Genomic DNA, 22033 nt, shown 5'->3' with positions numbered 1-22033 from the left:
AAGGGGCTCCCACGAGGCTACAGTTTATATTATTAGACAGCCCTCAAAAAGCACATCCTTCTTCCCATGGTGGGAGGGGAGATCCCAGTTTCAGGTCATTATGTGTAACATTAGCAGGTGGGTTTGTGCAAATGTACAGATGACCACTTGAAGAACAATAGCCACAAGTAGACAATCTGACTTTCTTCTTCATGGTCTCTGTACATCACACATATGGGTGACTGGCAAGTTTACCTCATGAAAGAAAGGTAGTGTCGCTTAACAGAGAAAATAGTACACTCTGGCTTGGACATATAGGCGATAATGGACTTTGTGGATGAAAAGAAGCTGTGACCTACTGCATTGAGGCATCTGCCCTCTATCAGCCAGAATGGAGTGGAGTGTGCTTTTCTCAATGGGTGTCGTGATGCCGATTGTATAAACATTCAACTCTCCACAGAGCAATAAAACTTAAGTCCTTTAATGTTAATTGTCTACAAGATTTACAATTCTATAGATTAGTTTCCTAACAGCGGTCCCAGCTAAGCAGATGTCAGCCCTATAATGGCCTCTCTTTCTGAGCCCACGTGGGATCATTCTCCCAAGTCACGCCTCTCTTCTCTCTTATGCTGTCTACTTTGTAATTGTTCAAATCTACGTAAAAGATGTCTGTTCTCGGCTTTTGAGAAATCTATGACACCTATAGTGTCTTCTGTTTCTGGCTCAGGGAGATCAGCGTCAGGAGGGGAGGAGGCAGTTTACTCTGCCTCTTTCTCATGTCTCTCTGTCTCTGATAAAGGTCCAGGCGTTTACTCAACGAGCTGGGGCTCAGGGGAAGATGCAGTAGCTGGTTCAGCCGTCCCTGCATTGGGTTGTGGGGGCGATTCTTGGTCACAGGGTGCCAAGTGCAAGGTCTCCTTGTGAGTCACTGTTTCTGTCGGAGCTTCATGCATGACACTACCCCCCCCCCCAGGACCTCCTCCTTCTCGATGAGTACGTGACAGAGATCCCCCTGGTTTATGTGGGAAACGAGCGTGAAATTGTCATAGCAGGATAGGTGCATGAATGTTGGAGGCGGGTTCCCAACTTCTTTCTTTGGGAGGGTAGCCTTTCCAATGTATAAGATATTGTAGGCATCCTCTTCGGAATCTAGAGTCGAGAATCTGTTCGATTTCAAATTCTTCTTCTCCGTCTACTATGACAGGTGGAGGAGGAGGGAGTTGAGTGCAGAGGGGGTGTTGTTGCGGAGATGGAGAGAGCAACGATCGGTGAAAGACCGGATGAATTTTCATGGAGGAGGGCAAGGTCAAGTGAAAGGTGACGGGATTGATTTGAGTGACAATGCGGAATGGTCCAACCCGTTTGTGGGCTAATCTGCGGGAGAGTACAGAGAGGGGGAGGTAATCAGTGGACAACCAGAACCAGTCACCAACATGTAGGACAGGTCCGGGTTGTCTTCGTTGATCAGTGACTTCCTTGTAGATCAACTTAGCTTTGTCTAATTGTTGTTTAAGGATGGACTGCACTGAGGCTAAATCATTGAGGAAATTCCCAGAGGCAGGGACGGGCGACGAGGGGAGTGATGAGGGAAATGCTCGAGGGTGGTAACCAAGGTTGGCCAAGAAAGGAGTTTGATGGTTGGAGGTATGGACAGAATTGTTGTATGCGAATTCTGCTAGTGGGAGAAAGGAGAGCCAGTCATCCTGTTGGTAGCTGATGTAACAGCGGAGATATTGTTCAAGAGTGGCATTGAGGCATTCTGTTTGACCATCGGTCTGTGGGTGATGGGCCAAGGAAAGGCGGAGGTCGACTTTGAGTAGGGTCAAGAGTTCCCGCCAAAATCGGGACGTGAATTGACTACTTCTGTCTGAAATTAAAGCTAGGGGCCACCCATGTGTTTTATAAATATGGTGGATGAAGAGGGAGGCAGTGGTCTTGGCGGAGGGTAGTCCTGTGCAGGGAATGAAGTGGGCCATCTTGGTAAAAAGGTCCGTAACAACTAGTATGGTGTTGAAGCTGCTAGATCTGGGTAAATCAGTTATGAAGTCCATCGAGACGGTATGCCAGGGTCCAGGAGGCGTTTCTATTGGCTGGAGTAGTCCCAGTGGCTTTCCCTGTTGTCGTTTGGATCGGTGGCACGTGGGGCAAGAAAATACATATGTTTTGATGTCATGGTACATGCGAGGCCACCAACAGTCTCTAGAGAGGGTGTGCAGTGTTTTGTAGACCCCGAAATGACCTGCGGATGGAGCGTCATGGCATTGTTGCAGTATTCATTCACGAAGTGAAACTGGAACATAAGGGACACAATTGTAAAGTAGGATGTCATCCTCAAACAAAAAAGGGTTAGGGAGGGAGTTGTTCCTTCTTTGGTCTTTCTTCATGCGTACGAAGGGGTCAGTTCGTTGTGCATGTTGGATGTCATCGCTGTATGAAGAAGAGATGAAGGTTGCGGCCACGGTTTCCAAATGTAAGATAGGGGTAGGTTTGGGTTGTTCTTCGTTATCAGGGAAGTACTCAGGTTTTCTGGACAGCGCGTCAGCCAGAAGGTTTTTCGAAGGGGGTATATACTCAATCTGAAAGTGAAAACGAGAGAAGAACAGAGCCCATCGTGCTTGTCTTTGGTTAAGGATTTTGGCAGAAGTGAAGTGGACAAGGTTCTTGTGATCTGTTTGGATGAGGATCCTGTGAGGAGAGCCCTCAAGTAAATGTCGCCATTCTTCAAGAGCAGCTTTGATCGCTAGCAGTTCTTTTTCCCAGATTGTGTAGTTGCGTTCTGAGTTGGACAGCTTGCAGGAATAGAATGCCACTGGTCTGAGGTTATCGGTGGATGTATTTATCGATTGTAAGAGAACAGCTCCAATGGCTTTGTCAGAGGCATCAGTCTGTAGCATGAAAGGTGCAGAAGTATCTGGATGGATCAGTTGGTGTTCTGAAGTAAATTGGCATTTCAAGGAGATAAAGGCAGCTGCAGCACTGGGTGGCCAATGGAGGCAGCGCCCTTTGTTCTTCAAGAGGTCAGTCAAAGGTGCAGTTAGACAAGAGAAGCGTGGTATGAATCAGCAATAGAAGTTCGCGAAACCCAAGAACTTCTGAAGTTCTTTCTTCGTTCGAGAGGGTTGCCAGGATAGTACTGCTCGTATTTTCTCCGGATCCATCTGTAGACCGTCCGGGGTAATGTGGTAGCCAAGATATATGAGAGAAGTCGTGTGGAATTCACATTTCTCTAGCTTGGCTGAGAGGTGGTGTTCTCGCATGCGCTGAAGGACGGCTTGTACGTGGTGAACGTGAGATTCAGGGTCGTTGGAGAAGATCAGTAAATCATCCAAGTAGGCAATGAGGAAATCATCAAGGAAATCATGAAAGATTTCATTTATCAGTCTGCAAAACGATTGTCCCAAATTTAAAAGACCAAACGGCATTACGTGAAACTCGAAGGTGCCAAATCTCGTTGAGAATGTCGTTAGATGTTCGTAGCCAGGGCGTATGCACAGTAAATTGTAGGCATTGTGAAGGTCCAACTTGGTAAAAATGCGTGCTTGGCCTAGACGTTCCAAAATCTCCGAGATGAGTGGCATGGTGTGCCTATTTGGAACGGTAATTGCGTTTAGGCAGCAGTAGTCGATGCAGACCCTTGGTTCTTCAGAATTCTTCCGAGGTACGATGATAGGCGTTGCTGAAGTGGGTGACAAGGAAGGGCGTATGAAACCTTTTTTTAAAATTGGTAGATATGAAGTCTTTGATGACTTGGAGTTCCTTAGGTGACATGGGTCGTAGTTTGCCGACTGGGAAGGTTGCTCCTGGTTGTATGTGAATCTCCATGTCACATGAGCGATGCGGCGGTAATTTGTCAGCCTCTTGCGGGTCAAAAACAACCCAATGGCTTGATATTGTGGGGGAAGTGCAGTGGTAGAGGGAGGGGAGGAGGTGGGTGGTGTTTGGGATGTAAGGCTATTACAGTACTGTGAGCAAAAGTTAGAGTTGAAGTGTACTTGTCCTGAGTTCCAAGATATTTGAGGTCTGTGTTTGATTAGCCAGTCCATGCCCAGTACTACAGGGTATTGTAGGTCCTTCACTAGTGGGAAAGCTGTTTGTTCGCAGTGTTTCCCAATTTGCAGTGTGAGTGGATACGATTGGAGAGAGGAGAGGCCTCCCTGCAGGGGACGTTTTTGGATGGAGTCCACCTGGAGTGGGGTTGCTAGTGTTGAAGTAGGGAAACAGTGCTTTTGAGCAAATTCCTCATCCATGAAGGAAGCAGTGGCGCCACTATCAATTAGAGCTGTGGCTCGAATTGCAGGCTGTGGGTGAGCTTGCAATGAGATATCCAGCAGGAGGTGTCGAGCTGTGGAAGCCTTTCCCAGGGCTTGGCACCCTTGTGACGTGTGGGAGGGTCCCAGTGTCGCAGTGCTTAACGACGCTGGGACTGGTAGTTTCCCGCCTGCATTTTCAACGGGCAGGACCGTGCCAATGGCCGTTATGTCCACAGATAAAGCATTGTCCGGCAGTGCGGCGGTAGGCCCTATCTCCCCTAGGCCCGAGGCTCGACTGCTCCCAGCTGCATAGGCTTCGGTTCCTGCTCTGGCTGGGGTGTTGCCATGGCAACGTAGCTCCCGGGTGGGAATTGCTGGGGGCTGGCTTTTACACACGGGAACCATCTTGTTTTAGTTGGCTGCGAGCCAGCATGGCATTCTTGCTTAGCGCAGGCCCTTTCACTGAGCCGTGCATCTATCTGGATCGTTAAAGTCATTAACTCCTGCAAGTTTTTTGGCATTGAAATACGTGACATATCATCCAAAATCTCCTCTCTCAAGCCCTTGCGGTATTGAACCATCAAGGCTTCTTCATTCCACCCTAAATCATTCATGAGGAGCTGGAACTTGGTGGTGTAGTCAGTGGCTGAGGCATGCCCGTTTCCGTATGGCTATTTCCTTGCAAGCTTCAACACCAAGGAACTCCCCCAAGGCATTAAGAAATAGATTAGCGTCGTTTAGTATAAGGTCTTGAGCGATAAGCCTCGCAGTTGCCCAGCGGGCAGGGGCCCCCGTAAGTTGATTTATTAGAAATCCTACCTTCATCTTTTCGTTGGAGAAGTCAGGAAAGCATAGATTGATGTAGAGTTCACATTGCGCTTTGAAAGTTGTAAATCCTTCTTTCTTGCCATCGTATTTCGGGGGGGCTTCAACGGGGCATCTGCGTAGTGTTAATTCTTGATTCTGCTTTGAAGTAGTAGCTGTTTGCAGTTTTGCTTGGAGGTTATCTAAGTCAATTTGCATCAAATTGATCTGCTTTGTTGCTTCATTGTATCTTGTTCTCAAGAGGGAATTTTCTTCTCTTAAAGCTTGAAGGTCTTGAATGGTGGGGGCAGGCAACTGCATTGTTGTTGTTTATGAAAGGTAGAAAGTTAGAACGAAATTTCTTCTGGATGGTAGTGTTGAATAAAAAAAAATCTTTGCTCTGCTGTGAGAGAGGATTTACGATGATAGGGCTGACATACTGTTGTGATGCTGATTGTATAAACATTCAACTCTCCACAGAGCAATAAAACTTAAGTCCTTTAATGTTAATTGTCTACAAGATTTACAATTCTATAGATAAGTTCCCTAACAGCGGTCCCAGCTAAGCAGATGTCAGCCCTATAATGGCCTCTCTTTCTGAGCCCACGTGGGATCATTCTCCCAAGTCACGCCTCTCTTCTCTCTTACGCTGTCTACTTTGTAATTGTTCAAATCTATGTAAAAGACGTCTGTTCTCGGCTTTTGAGAAACCTATGACACCTATAGTGTCTTCTGTTTCTGGCTCAGGGAGATCAGCGTCAGGAGAGGAGGAGACAGTTTGCTCTGCCTCTTTCTCATGTCTCTCTGTCTCTGATAAAGGTCCAGGCGTTTGCTCAACGAGCTGGGGCTTAGGGGAAGATGCAGTAGCTGGTTCAGCCGTCCCTGCATTGGGTTGTGGGGGCGATTCTTGGGCACAGGGTGCCAAGTGCAAGGTCTCCTCGTGAGTCACTGTTTCTGTCGGAGCTTCATGCACGACAATGGGCCTTGAGAGGACTCCACAATAGAATTAGGGCACAGGTGTTAAAATAAGAATTTGGCATTCCGTTCTTGTACCCGGTACATATCTTCCAGCCCTGCAGGAGGGGGAACCACAGATGCCGGTGATTTTACACTCCTGGTAGACCATGTCAAGCAGGGTTGTTTGGAGCAGGATGGTGACCAGACCAGTGGTTTCTCATATACCACCTTGAAAACAGGGTCCTTTGCTCTGCAAGGATCCTGGCAAGGATTGAGTCCCAAGCTATGGGTCATTTGAAGGATTTGGTTATAAAATTGTTGGAGGTCTTCCAAAATGTGGGGAAGATCACAGAGGGGTCAAGACAGGCCTGGCAGGACGTCAGAACACCTGTCCAGGGAACAGGGCTCTAAGCTGGAGGTACACGGTTCAGAACCGGATTCCATGGGTTCAAGCAAAAGTCACACACTGATGTTTGGCCAACTTGGCTCTTGATGGTCAGATGCAGGATGGTGGAGAACACAAAGTTGCTAATTCCCTAGCATCCCTTGATGGACCCGGGATCAGCAGCAGCACTAGAGGATCTGTGTGGGTGAAGAACCGATCAAATCCAACAGGGCTCCAATGTGGCCACTCATGTCTGGAAACTAAAGATTTTCAGCATCCTCTGTAGAAGTCAGTCCCATACTCATATCTGTAGGGAGGTGTTAGTTACCAAAGTCTACAGGCCCAATCACCAGTGGGGGAGTGAGACCAGTATTGACATCTACTATACTCTGCAGACTGATGTATACTCGAGATTGGTGATGGCAGGGAGTTGCACCTAGGTCCAGAGGTGGGTTCAGTTTGCTGGCATATCAGAGGCAACAGCTCACAGATCTTGGCTTCTGAGAATGAAGTACTCACAGCCAGTGGCAGTGGTTGGGTCAGAAGCTCCTGCATTGTCTCTGCAGTCCAGGCTCTGGCACTGTGTCTTTGGTACATGGAAGGTCAATAAGGAATAGCATGTCACAGTGTTTTATGGCTTGCTTGCCACCATCTTGCCCTTTCGCCAGAGTGGGCGTTTTTGAAGGTTTATTTTTCTTAGCCAACTTCTTGACCTTCCCTGTCTCAGTAAAGTGCCATTTCTCCAGGGCAGTAGTTGGAAGTTCTGCCAAGGATATGGAGGCTGCTACTCCCAAGGTGGTTGGGTGAGGACAACTGCCCATATGGATGGTTCTACTCCAGAGTTCCACTTCGAAGCAGTCAGCATATTTTCTGGTCTGTTTAGCAAACACCTGGCAGTGGTAACAGGAGTCAACAACATGAGCCTTTCCCAGGCAAAACAGTTACAGTGAATGACAATTTGTAGGTGGTAGTTTGCTGCCACGTTTCGTGCAGCTGCAAAACAGAGCCTTGAGCACTATCGTCTCAAACAGGAGGCAGGAAGGTGAGGTCAGCGGAGCTGGGTAAAGTGGGGAAAAATGGGGAGAAGTAATATTCTTTTGTTTGTTTGTTTTGTAGAAGTAGGAAAAAGAAAAGATAGAAGTACAAGAGCAAGGTAAAAGTAAGCAGAGGAAGACCCTCCTGATGTGCTCACAATGGTGGTCTTATAATCTGAATTGAGGTCTCGGCAGGAGCCCCTCCCCACATGTTGGGCATGCCAGGGGATGAGCTCCCACTGAGTATTAATTAATCGCTTTAGCATCTTCCCAAATGAGTTCCACACATGCACGCAGAACTCATATATGTGATGCACAGAGATCACGAAGGAGAACTCAAAGTTTTCCAACCACTCACTTTAAAATACTCTCTGTTGCACCAGAAACAAAATCAATATCATCATCAGCAGCAGCAGCAACAGCAACATACAAACATAAATAATATGTAATCAGCATCTGTTCCTTTCACAATGGGCACAGGCAAGACAGGGAAACATAAGCAAGGATAGACCAGTTTGGCCAACATATGACAGCCACATCCTGAATATTACAACATTCCTTTAATGTGCTTTTGTTTTCTTGGTAAGTTTTTTAACCATCTATCTCCCCTTCAAAATGGCATAATCTGAGTAAAATAATGCACTGTACAGGTAGCTAGTGTAATTCCCAGATATTTCCATATAGATGTTACACTCAACTACTGTTTAAATTAAGTTTTACAGCAATCCATACAGCTCCAAGTGAGTAATCAGGGTGCAAATATTCAGTGGACTAGAAATTCCTACCATGTCTGAAGACAAATGCAGTTATTTCAAGCTATTTTTCACTGCATTTTTATGAATTTTCAAAGAAGAACTCTGATTTTTCCTATCACAACGTTTACAGTAAAGCTTAATATAAGACCCTATTCTTTCCTTATGCCTAAGTCAATGAGCTTTCAGTCAAGTTTTTCTGGAATACATAATCTAGGCTACTTTAAAAAAAACCTTTTTCTTATTTTACAAAAAAAAAGCCTGAAAACACTAGACAGTGTTTCTTAGGATAAGTGGTTAAATATGACCAACTATTTTCTGTAAATCTAAAGATAATGCATTCTACTCTGCCATTAAAAGAACAGAGTGTTTGCAGTGGAAATGGATCACATGTTCAATGCCAGCATGGAACAGATATTTATTTACTGTTTGACAAAAACTGCTTCTTCACAGCAAAGTAGATTACTGGGAGTAGCTTAGTGTACAGCAGATTTAGAAGAATATAAAACTAGAATCTTACCATTTGTTAGTCTGTCAAAAAGGAAGATATCAAAATTCCAGTTTCCAACTTTTTCTAGCATACACTGAAATCAAAATAGAAAAAAAGTTTACTTGCCAGTTAAAAGCACTTATGTGTACACTACATAGCTGAACCGTGATTAATTTATTTTGGCTGCATTCTAATTAGAAAGGATACCAGCAAGGATGTAAAAGACGACCCAGCAACATGCCTGTGATGTCACTTCTTTCTGTTTCACAGGCCCCAGTAATTATTCTTGCCTAATGGGTCATATAGCTTGCAAACTGGCTTCTTATCCCTACAGTGTTCTTTATAGACAATGATGCTGGTGGTTGTTGTTCTTGTTTCCACTCACAGGATATTAAGAGATCTTTCCAAAACATACCCTTATTGCTTCCCCATAGCATTCTTCAACTTCTGTACCAAATATCATACTTCCCATGCAAGTGCACAAGTAAGCTGCTACACACATATTAGGTTTATGCCAAAAGGTGTGTACAAGCCTGCTACACAGAGTAAAAAAATTATAGCACTGACTTACACACTCTTATGGAAACTACATCAAAAATTGGTGAACAACCCATTATATATCTTTCTTCACAAATTAAACACAGTCGCATACTGTGTTTGCTGCCTTCCTGTCCACAGCTCATTATCTAGGGAAGGAGACGAGATGAGGCTAGGGGCTTCTGACCCTGTTTTAAGGTGTTTTCTAAAGATGTCTTATGAATGTCTCCTTTTCTGGTCCTCCTCACAGCCTGATGATTCCTGGCAACTGTGCCTTGTGATACTGCTACTTAATGCCAGGTCATCAAGTAATAAGACCTTCCTGATCCATGATTAAATCATAGATGAGGGGGCTGACTTGGCTTGCATTACTGAGATAACAATAGTGAGGTTACTCTTTCCCAGTTCTGTCTACCTGGATACTCAGCACAGCACCAGCACTTGCCTTGTGCTCTGGGGAAAGGGGGTGACCACAGTCCATAGGAACTCTATCTCCCTCTTGGGGCTACCTGTTCATTCAAGTTGAGGCACCGAGTATCTATACCTTGCACTGGACAATTGAGACAGATTAGAGATCTTGCTGGTGTATCACTCACCCCATCACCCAGCCACCTTCCTGTCTGAGCGGAAGCAGTGGTCTCTGACTTGGTGTTGAGAATCCCAAGGATGCACTGGGCTCTATGTGGAGCTGCCTTTGAAAAGGGCCCGTATGGCTATTGATAAGGACTGGGTTTTGTGAACATATCATGCCAGTCCTTCGCAAGCTGCATTGGCTGCCAGTTGCTGTTCAGGCACAATCCAAAGTGCTGACTTTAACATCAAAACCTTAAATGGCTTGGGGCCAAATTATCTGAGGGAATGCCTATTTCTGTATGCTCCCACCCAATCACTAAGATCTTCATTGGAGGACTTTGTGTGTGTTCCTCCCTGCAAAGAAGTGTGGAGAAGATGTCTAGATGATCATTAGACTGAATGTTACAACTTATCTGGTCTTAAGTCAATCAGGAAAATGTAACAGATTTTTAGAAAGCATTCAGATCAGTCATTCATGAATTTTGATGGTACAATTCTGGTATCAACTTATTTTTCTTAACCAGCATAGATTCACTTGACCCTTACAGTGAAGAAACCTTTGAACAAACTACTCAAACTATTTCTCACACAGCCAACTGTAGTACTTTCTTTTGACTTACTCTTTATTTGTTTTGACTTACAGTAGATAAGTTGTATCTTTAGTCTATACAATAATACCATTTAGTGCAAGTCAGTTAGTTGCAGACTTTAACATATATTAATATTTCAGGACCAAATTATGCAGTAGTTAAAAAACAAACCTTAGCTTGTCCATTGTAATCATCATCTAAAATGTTTGAAGAATTTGGAAGAGTAATACCACGGAAGAAACGAGATGATCTCAAGTACCGCTGGAAACTCAGTAACCTTCGGATATTTCTTGCAGACACAGAAACTTCAATTTCAGAATTTGCTGGAGGAGAGAATAAAGAATCTTGAGATGGATAATGCTTCTACAAAACATGAGAAGATTAATCTATAAGAAAATTTAGAGCAGGAGTGGGGAACCTGTTGCCCTTCAGATGTTTCATTACTACACTTCACATCATCCCTGACCCTTTGCCATGCTGGCTGCTCAGATGGAAGTTGGAGTCCAACAATACCTGAATGGGCACAAGTTCTTCACTTCCTAGTTCCATTAGTGGGTGCCAGGAACATGCTTTCCATGAAAAGAACAGGACCCAAGAAAGCTTAGTACCCAACCCTTACATTCCAAACATGTTACAGCAATTAGAAATGATATTAGATTGTAATTTTTGAATCACTGTATGCTGGAATTGCCAAACAACTGAAATTATGTTGTTTTCATGGACTTAAAAACCCTAGTCATTCAATAAAATCAGTTTCCAAACTCTGAAGTAGCAAACCTCTACTATGTTCTATAAACTCTGGGACCTATGGCATTCGTTACACTGCCAAGAGTTAAATGAATGTGAATAAGAAGAGTTTAAACACCATTCAGAACCCTGATTACACCCAAATTCTAAAATGAAGTTTACCAAACACTAACAATAGGCAAAGAATTTTGGTGGCAGATGGTAGGAAGGAATAAAACAATCCTAAAGCCCACTTCCACTTTAGGGCTGGGCTGAGCAACATTAACCCCTTTCAGTAAAGGCTCAGAATTTTTTTTCTTAAGTGGAAACATTTTTTTGAAGCCTTTTATTTTTTTCTGAAAAATTGAACAATAGATTATAAAATATTTTCTTTCAAAAGAGTGAGTAAAATGTTTTCTAAAAAACATCTATGAATCTATGTTTCGGTATGATTCTGGACAGTATCCGATTATTACAATTCTTACGCACCAAGGACAAGCAAGTCCTTGCTGTAAACTGAGGCTACAATTCTTATATGCAAAAGTGACATGTATTTCTGCCTCCAGGAAGCACTGCCATTGTAAAAAGAAAAAGAAGATGGTTTCAGTTTCTTTAATCGTGGGCTTCCTCTTCTTGGTATAGTTGGGTAAACCTATTTCTGTCTTCTTGGCTAGGTCAAGACTGGAAGAAGTGTAGGGCAACAAAAAGGAGCCAAAAATATCCTTACCTGCAAGGTAACAGCTCACATTTATCTGGATTCAGAAAAATGAGCCATATTTAGTCTATCTTCATAAAACTTTTGTCAATGTGATGCTTTTTTGTTACCCCCTCACCACCACAATGACCACCACCACTTAGTTCTTACTGGTAAGCTAGCCACTTTTTTCCCCCTTTCCCTCCTCTCTGGAAAATGGTGAGACCAATAACTAGCATATGAAGGCATTTCCACTCTGCAAGTCCTTTTGACAAAAATAAATCAATTTGCAAAAATGTAAGGAGTACAAATAATGTCAAGAGCAATATATTCATCTGAAACCCCATTGTCAATAACTTTAAAAACATGCTGTTAAGAATTAAATTACTAAGACTACCATACCATTTGCCCCACCAGGCAACCTTTTAACAAGACTGTTTTGGGGTAAGAAAAAGAATGCAGAATATGAAAACTGTGCAAGGCAAAATCAGTAATGCACTGTGTCTTGCACTACTTACAGTTGTGTGGACAAACGGGAGAGAAGGAATCAAACTCCGAAATAATATTTCAACCTTTTTTACAAAAACATTGAAAGATCCCACCCACTGCAGAGTGCGTACATAAGGAGTGTATCCATATGATGTCCTAATGAAAACTGGAAGTGGTGAAGAATTTGCTTTGCTGACTGACACTGCAAATAATGGGAAAGTGGCATGGGAGATCATCATGGATACAGATCCACATATGACTGAAATAGAATGGACTAAACTTGGCTTTTACTTCTCCTCCATGAAACATATATAAATAGGCAGGGTAGAAGCAACCATCCAATGTAAAGAAGAGGAACTTTTTAAAGTTTTAAAGCCAAGTACCCAGATCACATAGACAAAGTTCCAGGTGGCGCAGTGGTTTAAACCGCTGTGCTGCTGGGCTGGTTGATCAAAAGGTCGCCAGTTCAAATCTGCACAATGGGGTGAGTTCCCGTTGCTCCGTCCCAGCTCCTGCCAACCTTGCAGTTCGAAAGCATGCAATTGCAAGTAGATAAAAGGGTACCACTTCGGTGAGCAGGCAGCATTCCGTGCACTTTGGTGTTTAGTCATGCCGGCCACATGACCACGGAGACTGTCTGCAGACAAACGCTGGCTCCCTTGGCTAAGAAACGAAAACGAGCACCACCCGCTAGAGTCAGGCATGACTGGACTTAATGTCAAGGGGAAACCTTTACCTTTACCCAGATCACATAGACAAAGCTCCAACAGTAAAATGGGGTGCAATCTTCCAGAGTTAAGAATATTTATCCCACAGGTATTTTACTTTTTGCTGGAATTCAAAACCTAGCTGCTGATTTCTATTAAATTCAACCCAACATGTTCAGTTCCCATTTCTTGCTGGACTTTCCCCATCAAAATCTATCAAGCCTTGTAAAGAAAAAGAAGTCTCACTTCACTGGATACAATTAATACATGTTATACTAAATAATTAGTTATACAAGCCACACTGCACTAGATCCCTCTGTAAACAGAGTTCCATTCAGAGAAAGGTTGCTCCTGACACTGGCTAACAAAAAAAGGGAGGCAATTTGTGCCAATTCCACCTAGCTGCTACAACTCCCACAATCTGTTCCAGAGCATTAGGGAATCCTCCAGAATGCTGTGTTAAATTCCAATCCTGTGCAATTTAGACAGGAAAGAGACTTACAACTTGCAGCATGCCACAGCCAGTATAATGTGAACTGTAGGCCCTTTTCTCTGTTTAAACTTGCAACTTACAACAGGAATAAAGTGACTCTGAGAGGTTTTACGACCAGGAAAAGTTTAGGAAAAAAAGTCCCTTCGCCTTTCTGTGAACATGCATCTTTGTTGGATCAAAGTCTTCCTGTTTGTGTAGACCTTCAGTGAATCACAGAGCAGTCCTGGATCCAACCCAATGAGAGAGACAGAAACTACAGATTTTTTTTAAAAAAGCCACTGATTTAGCTTTTAGAAACTGCCATTTTACAAATGGAGACTATAATATAGCATGACAAGTGAAACCCAAACATAAAAGGGAAGAATCCTTGTAATCAGGACAAGTTAGTTATAGTACCAGTTCTCAACTGAATATCACTTTCATAACTATGCTCTCACTATTTTCTCCATTGGTGCAATCATGGTATTACCTAAAGAATTCAGAGGTCTGCAATATTTTCCTTGGCTGATGCTAGTAAACTAGTTTCAAGCCTTTTCAAGATCCTGATCAAGCAATTGAAAAAGCACAGAAAAGTTACAATTCTTGATTTCTGCCTTAAGTTCCTCTAAAAAGAAATCTAAATTAGAAGTCTCAAGCACTCATTTTAGTCCCATTTTAAGTATTTACATATAATACAAATGTGTGTGGTTGTACACTAGGGCTCTGATTTGCATTAACAGGTTCTCAGGCAAGTTTTCAAACCCAAGTTATGATAGTCTCAGCTGAGGTTTTTTAAAATCACATATTAATCTATGCTGCTGAGATTCTTAATATCCAAGCTGTCATGGTTTTCAAAGACTAAATGAATCATGCGAGAGTGGGAGTGGAGTAGGTGTATGAATACATTCACATGTATTCAAGTGTTGTAATGGATTGACGTAGAGGCGGCTGAAGAAATGGGAGGAACCAGAATGTGTTCTAACCAGATAATGATGGGGAGATATTCCCATCATGTTCCAGACTATATTAATCTTTGAAATCCTTAAAATTCAGGTGAACCCTAAAAATGGTATAAACATTACTATTAAGTGCCTCATGGCACACAAGCCACAGCATTCCCATGGTCTTCATTTACCCATATCCAACTGTCCCCAAAAGGCACTGAAAGCATACCATCTGTCATTTAGGCTCTGGGCTGAAAGCTTACTAAGGAAGTGACAACCTGAACATAATTTTAGTTCACCTCTTTCTGCTCTTGACAAGACTAACTAGCAGCTGCAGGACTGTATCCCATGTTCTACTTTAATACACAGAACTTACGCTAGGAATCACTCTCATGATGCAAACTATAACCAAGAGTATCTGTAACTGTTCATAGTAAAATGCATAGCAATTTATCAATCCTTGTAAGAGCAGTGAGAGGTAAAATTCTTCCTACATTTTAACTTGTGTTATACAAAGGTTTTCCAGGAATATTCTAGAAAGCACTGATCAATTTATCTGTTCCAGTTTAACTATGAAACAGAGATTTTATAAGATTTAAAAATAGTGACATAAAACCAATTTTAAGTGACAGAAGGAGCAAGGCTAAGTCCCAAGCATTGAATGAAGGGCCACAGAATATTCTGATTGAAAAAAGGGGGAGTCAGAAATCTGCCCCCTCACAGCAAGTGCAGAATAAACCACACCAGCTGCCTTCCATGGTCAGAACAGTGACTTTAGAGAGAGGGAAAACCGGAAAGGGTAGGAAGCTGAGAGAAACAAAGAGGCCAGAATACGAACTAGCCTGAGGTCTCCACAGCTCCCTTCTTTCCCCTCTAGTACCACTGCTAAACAAGCAAAAGAACCAATCCAGCTAAAACTGCACAGTGGGATGAAGGCAAAGTGAAGATCACCTCAGTTGCTCCTTCTGCCCTGCACTGCATGAGATGGAGCATCCAGGTTTGAGAGCTTCTGATCATTGATTATTCACCTGACCGAACTGCATCCTAATATTAAGATTTATGGTTGTCATTTCACACAAGATTATAGCTCAGTGCTACAAATGTTCAAAGCACATGCTCTGCATATAGAAAGGTCCAGGTTCAATTTTTTTCCCGATTTGTATCCTGCCTTTTTCCTACAAAGGGCTCAAGGTAGCTTACATCTCCTCCTCCATCTTATCCCCACAACAACAACCCTATGGGGTAGGTTGGGCTGACAGTCTGTGACTGTCCCAAAGTCACCCAGTTGGCTCCATGGCTGAGCGGGGACTAGAACCCAGATCGTCTGAGTCCCAGTCCCATGGTCTTAACCACTACACCACACTGGCTCTCAGCATCTCCTAGCATCTCCCAGGAAAGACAACTGAATGAAATTCCAGGTAAACACTGCCAGACAGATCTAGATATTTTACTCAATATAAGACAGTTTATTCTGATCTTAGGTAATGAAATCTGCACCATCATTTACTCCAGTAGGGTAAGTAACTGGCAATGCAGGGCTTTCCAAATGATCTACAATTCTACATCAAACCTCCAGATCTCACTCCCATGCTCTCTTGTGCTTTTTAACCTGCTTATCTTTACTGTGAATACATGTTGTCTACTCAAACACATGCAAATGGCTTTTTAACTCCCACCCACCCTGCACACAAAGTGAATAGCAAAGCCAATCTTGCCATTCCCTTTACCCACCTTAGCTGATCACTTCAGTTTGCCCTTTATCTTGCACAGAGAAATGAACAGCATGGCAGTATAAGAGAACCCCAAGAAATCCTCCTCTGTTCTTCAAGTTAGGAGAAATTAGATACCCTTTTGCCTGTACTTCAACCTTGCTCAGTTCAAAACATTGCTTCCATTTTAAAATTAGTACTCCAGAAGGGCACTATTGCTCAGAAATGGACAGTGTACCTATGCCTTTTAAATGAATATTCAATACCCCATAAAAGTCAATGTTTCATTATTATTCATTTAAGGGCAGTTATTGGCATCCCATGTAGATTATTTTATGTTAATTTAATTAACTAGGTATAATTTGAACAACTTGATTCAATTGTTAAAGAGAGATTAATCAGAACATGGATCACATTTTATCTTTTGGAGAAAGATTAATTTTGTAGTTTAAAAACAAGTTCTTAGCATTCAACTTGATTATTATAATAAACTACCTAAAAGGGAGTTTCTAGTCTTGACTGCTTCTACAAACACCATATATGATGAAAAGTGAAGTTATACAGATTGAAAGAGCACCTAAGTTCCATTACTTTCAGCTAACATATAAACACCTAATGCATTCCTTTCTAGGATTTCAGACAGGCCCTTTTTAATTGTGGGAAGGCAACCTTGAGTTGCAAGGGGTCAAATAGCTTTTGCTACAGACTTTCAAGAGTTATCTAGCTGGTCACTGCTGGAAACAGGTTTGGTCTGTTTCAGCATGTAGCAATTAGATATAAATGTAAGAAGACTCTTCAAAGAGAAGCAACATATGATTTGAAAATTTTCTTTTGGATTGTAGGAAGGTGAAAGACTGAGGCTCAGTTCTGATGGGACATGCTAAAATTATAGTTTGAAGATTAACAGCATGCTGCAGATTTATGTACTTCTTTCTTTCCCCTCCCACCCATGTTTGCAATAATCATAGGTTACCATTACCTCTGTGTTAGGACTAAACAAACCAGGATTGAACGAAATCAGATTACAAACCTATTTCAATCGGTAGTTCCCAAATAGTCCCGATTAGGTCTAACCATAACTAGACCTAATACAAAATACAATACAAAATACAGAAGATTCATCAAAGGACAGTATTCTATAGGCTTTCTCCTCTATCTCTGCAGCCCTAACCTCATCTGAAAATCTGCTCCTGTAGGTTCACAGTAAGTATAAAGGTGCAGCGGAAGGCTACAGGAATGTGTCCTCCACATGGTTCCACTGACAAATATAATTACATCTGTGAAACAACTTAACTGGATTTCACCTACACATAATACTGTAACTAAAGGACTCTTCCTATAGACAGTATAGCAAACTACAGAAGGGATAGACAATAGAAGCAAAATTATAGAAAGGAAGGGGTAATTCCACAGAAGAGGAGAGAACATAAACCATGAAAATTTTAGCTATTTCCTCACATAAGTAGTCTGTTTGTGACACGTCACAATTAAGCCAGAAAATTTCAGACAAGAATTTACCATTAGAACCAGCTTCACAAAAATCCACTCCTGCTTTTCACACAACTGTTCTTTGTCAGCAAGCTAATGAGATAGGAGTGAGTGAAGAGAGGGTTTATTATTATTGGACAATGAGAAGTTATAAACCCTTTACAATCTACAGTGAATCATCCCAAGAACCACTAGTAATCCTGATCTACCTTCCTGCCCATACTTGTTCTAACATGTCCTAATATTATAGAGTAAAGGCTCCAGGGAGAACACCACATTTAGGTTCAGTCCCAACTTTTGAAATTTAATTGCATCAGGCTTCATATTGAGAAAATAACTGTTTAAAGAAACCTCCAAACAAGCGAAAGCAAGAGAATAGCTAAGAACTGACGGCTGCACCATTCAGAAGCTTTACAGTTGGAATATTTAATTATACCACCAAACTTCCTAGAATTACCACAGCATAAAAATGCATCATAGTGAATCATACTGAGGTCAAACACAGTAAGAAAGCCTGTGAGATTAGTTACATATGGAATTTCAGTGAATATACCAGAAGGACCTTATCAGTGCACAAATATTGTTGGTGTAGAAGTTACACACGTGTGAAGACTATAAAATAGTTAAATGGGCCAGCCTCTTATCAAGCAAAGGATATAGCATGCTAGAGAATCTGGACCTCTTATTCATTCATTAAAATCTGATGTTCTGGCTTTCAGCTTAGTGTCACACGAATTTAGAAAGTTACACTATCCTGCAAAATGTGTACATTCATAATTTCTCAAGCAGAAATTATCTTACTTGCAGGAAGAGAAAATTGTTAATTGCCATTTTACAGCAGCCATCAATTACTTGAAGCTCAGCAGCCAAACACAAATGGAATCCTTCATTACTGTTCTGCTATTATTTAAATACTTACAGTGAAAAATACGGAAATCAATGTATGGATGAGAGCCTCTTCTCTCTGTTTCAAATCCTGCCCGACTTCTTACTCGTACATCTCCTAGAAATAGGGTCAAGAGTGAAATACACCATGTCGAAGTGCTACAGAAAAATTGCAACTGAATACAGTTGCAAGGTGTAGACGTTTCTGTATGCAGTGTTACAGTCATATAATGAATCTAATTCAATCCATGCCTTTTTAAGAGGCAATTTCAAAACAATCTGAGTATCTTTCAAACATGCAATTGCATGCTTATGCTTTTCATTAAATTCTTTTCTTCCTCATCATAAATAGCCAAATAAATAGTCAAATGAAAATATATATTCTAAACTACAGTACTACAATATTTTTAAAAGAAAACCGTAACTGAACAGTAGGAAGAGTTTACATTTACAATGTTTTACCATTCCAACTGTTACTACCAAGTTTACTTGTCTTTAATTATCTGTGTATTACGCAAGACCTTAATGAAAAACAAACTTAGCATTAATATGGAGATAAAAGCTTTATTTATTTTCCATTTCAACTAAAATAGTTACAATACAATAAAAGTATACTGTTACTACTTGAGAGTAACTGATCAAAAATAACCCTTTGTTTAAAGCAGATTAAATATGAAATTAAGGTTTAACTTAACTGGAGTCCTACCATTTTTTCCAATTGAAATAATTCTACAAAGACCAGTTAGAAAGTTTATGATCCAGATTAGAAACTATGCCCCTACGGTTTGATGTTAGATGAATTAACCTCTTGCCCATAAAATCCTTCCTTTCCTAACTTCCTCCTTCCTGACAAGTCATAGTTTGCTAGCAAGCCAAAATCTGAATAGTTTCCAACTCTGGCTAACCAAAAAATCAATACAAAGCAAATCCTCCTCCTGTCCCCCAAAATTTGTAACATTGCTGAAGATTCTTATTCAGATATGCTTTTATTCTGTGTTATGTGCTGCAACTATATATTTGATTTTACAGAAAATAATAAGCATACGATCAAGTTGAACTGGCATTTGCTGCAATCACAGCAACTGATTGCACACACTTTTGCATTCCATTAAACTGAGAAACAGAACTAAATCTAGACAGAAGCATGCCCTACAAACATTATAGTCAGATAACTGGTAATAAGCCATTACTACAAACTGCTAAAACACAGCTAGAATAGCAACAGCTAGAATCCAAAGGCCTGTGGATGTATAGGAGCTTTCCATTACCCCTCATTACTTCAGCCCACTGTGCTATCTCTCTCCTCTGCAAGACACTCCCACAGGAACGCTATTCAGCAGCACACCGGCCTTCCTTTCTTACAAGAATGGGATAGCTTGGATCCCAGACAAACTCTCCCCCGCCCCCCACATCAGAAAGTATTTACTTAGCTTAGCTTATGCTTTTGGAACATTTGCTCTGCTTTACATGTAGGACAAGGCAATAGACAAAATGATGCACATAAGTAGTGCTTTATATAGCTAGCTGTTACATCAGATTGATACAAACTAATCATTGTAAGCACCAACTGCAGAAACACAAAATGTTTCAGCACTTCAAGAAAAGTAACAATTTGAGGGCTCCAACAGTGGAATCCAACCTGGTCTGTGTTTTGGGAAATTCAAACAATACCAGGGCAACATGATGATTGAGCATCCTAATACTGTCATAAATGCATGATGCCAGTCTGTGCAATCCCTATTAACAAAGCTGAACTCCAGAGTGCTGAAGTGATCCTAAGCTGTTACAACAGTTGCATTCACACCTAATGGTTAGTATACAGGGCTAAGCACCCTGGAAGCCTGTAGATATTTTGGTCTACTACTCCCACAGTCCCTGTCCACTGGTCATGCTTGCTGGGATTTATAAAGTTGTCTGCATGCTACCCACTCCTGCAACATGGTTGCAAGGAAACTGGAAGTCTCTGTTTTAAATTAAGCACTATTTAGCTTATTGTTAAAAGCCTAAAATGTGGTTTAATTTTAACAATGCTTAGCTGAGACCTGTCAGTTTCCTAAAGTGTGGTTTGAAGTTTGCTCGTTTCCACTAATCATAATAAAGGCTCAATGACACACAAAAATACAAAGGAAGCAGCAGTTTCCAAACTCCTTCCATAGCCACACTAAAGGAGGAAGAGGAAAAGGAGGCAGTGGCAGGAGAAGTGTGAAAGGTCAAAAGGTGCTGTGGTTCGTTCATATACTTATAAAATGTGGCTTTGCACAGGATTCTGTAATCTTTTGGGGGCTATAGTCACTTTTGAAGTTTTGTGGTTGTGGTACTTTATGAAATGGCTGCCATGGGAGGCTTACCTATGTAAAAATTAGAAGCCATGGTGAGCATGCTCAGATAGACAGCATTGCTTTTCCAGAAAGCAAAACTATGAGACTGAAAGAAAAATAACTTGCTCTGGAACCTATATACATGACAGAGGTACTTTGAGCTCAAATGAAATCTTTATTTAGGATTTTGCCTTAAAGGCCTTTACCAGAGGGTGGAATTATTGCCATTCAATACACTACCACAGATGTCATGAAGTCCAGATACAGAGAGGTCACCCAAGTCTCCCTGAATACTCCAAAACAGCCTATGCTACTTATCCCAATTCTCATTTTACCATACATTATGTATGAACAAATCTTCTTCCCAGTAGCATCTTCTGAGCAGACTGCTGTGACTCGCTTCACTGAAGACTGACCACTATGAGTAGAAATAGGGCCTTTATAGTTGCTGGTCCAAAACACTTCCCTGGCTTTTTTTTAAAAAGTGCAAATAGAATATCCTTTTGGACTGATTTTAGGATTTGGTTCTGCTATTAATTTCAGCGTATACCGCCTCCCGGATTTAAAATCCCAAATATATAAGCATGACAATATTTAGACAAGTATTAGTTTTTATTTTGTCTTTTTAAATATGTATGATCCTATTTGTGTTTATTATTGTTGCTGAAGTTCTAAAAAGCAGCATATAACACATATTTCTGTGAAGAATTCAGAAACCCTAAGATTAAACAGTATGGCTTAGGCTCATAGCAGCTATACCTCTGGCTATTTGACTTAGATATTTCTACAAAGCATGGGTAGGCAACATGGTGTCTAAAGGTACCAATCTACCCCCAGATGCATTTTGTAGCACCCACTAGGGTACCTCCTCTATCTCTTATAAATAGATAATGCACATTTTTTTCTAGCAGCTTGGAAATAGGATTCTGTTGATTATGAGAAGCTGATTCAAATGAATTGCTTGGCCTACCTCTATGCCACCTCTATCTCGTACTCTGTCTATTTGACAATGACATGCCTTGCAATGGTATGCAACATAGTTCTGCAAATTGCCAAATGTGCTCATCACCCCAAAGCAGTTTGTCTATCACTGTTCTAAAGCACTGGGAATCTCTTAGACTACACTCAATTACAGTAGAGAAAAAATGCCCATTCCTTAGCAGCAGAGTTAACAATTACCTCCTTTGTAAGGAGAGGACATCTATTAGTAAATCTACTGAGGGAGGGAGCCTTTTCTCTTTGAGTATCTG

The 22033-nt window shown here is 41.5% G+C and overlaps 1 protein-coding gene across 5 annotated transcripts in view; it reads right to left on the bottom strand.

The window, feature by feature from the left end:
* Positions 1–22033, bottom strand: part of PDE7A (phosphodiesterase 7A) — a 76470-nt gene that overhangs the window by 29002 nt on the left and 25435 nt on the right. For 4 of the 5 annotated variants that reach the window (XR_006414052.1, XM_044423819.1, XM_044423822.1 and 1 more), the window contains 3 exons: positions 18500–18583; positions 10523–10674; positions 8682–8745 (listed from right to left, as the gene is read on the bottom strand). Coding sequence is in view for 4 of the 5 variants with exons in the window: in XM_044423819.1 (XP_044279754.1) it covers positions 8682–8745; positions 10523–10674; positions 18500–18583 (300 nt within the window). In the remaining variant the exon portion in view is untranslated. The remainder of the gene's footprint in view (positions 1–8681; positions 8746–10522; positions 10675–18499; positions 18584–22033) is intronic. The other variant, XM_044423820.1, reaches the window with a different exon arrangement.

Source organism: Varanus komodoensis, unplaced genomic scaffold (assembly GCF_004798865.1).
Source record: "Varanus komodoensis strain SLA01 unplaced genomic scaffold, ASM479886v1 scaffold14_1, whole genome shotgun sequence".
Taxonomy (NCBI): Eukaryota; Metazoa; Chordata; class Lepidosauria; order Squamata; family Varanidae; genus Varanus; species Varanus komodoensis.
Note: the sequence above shows the minus strand (reverse complement) of the source record. Positions and strands in the feature narration are given on the sequence as shown.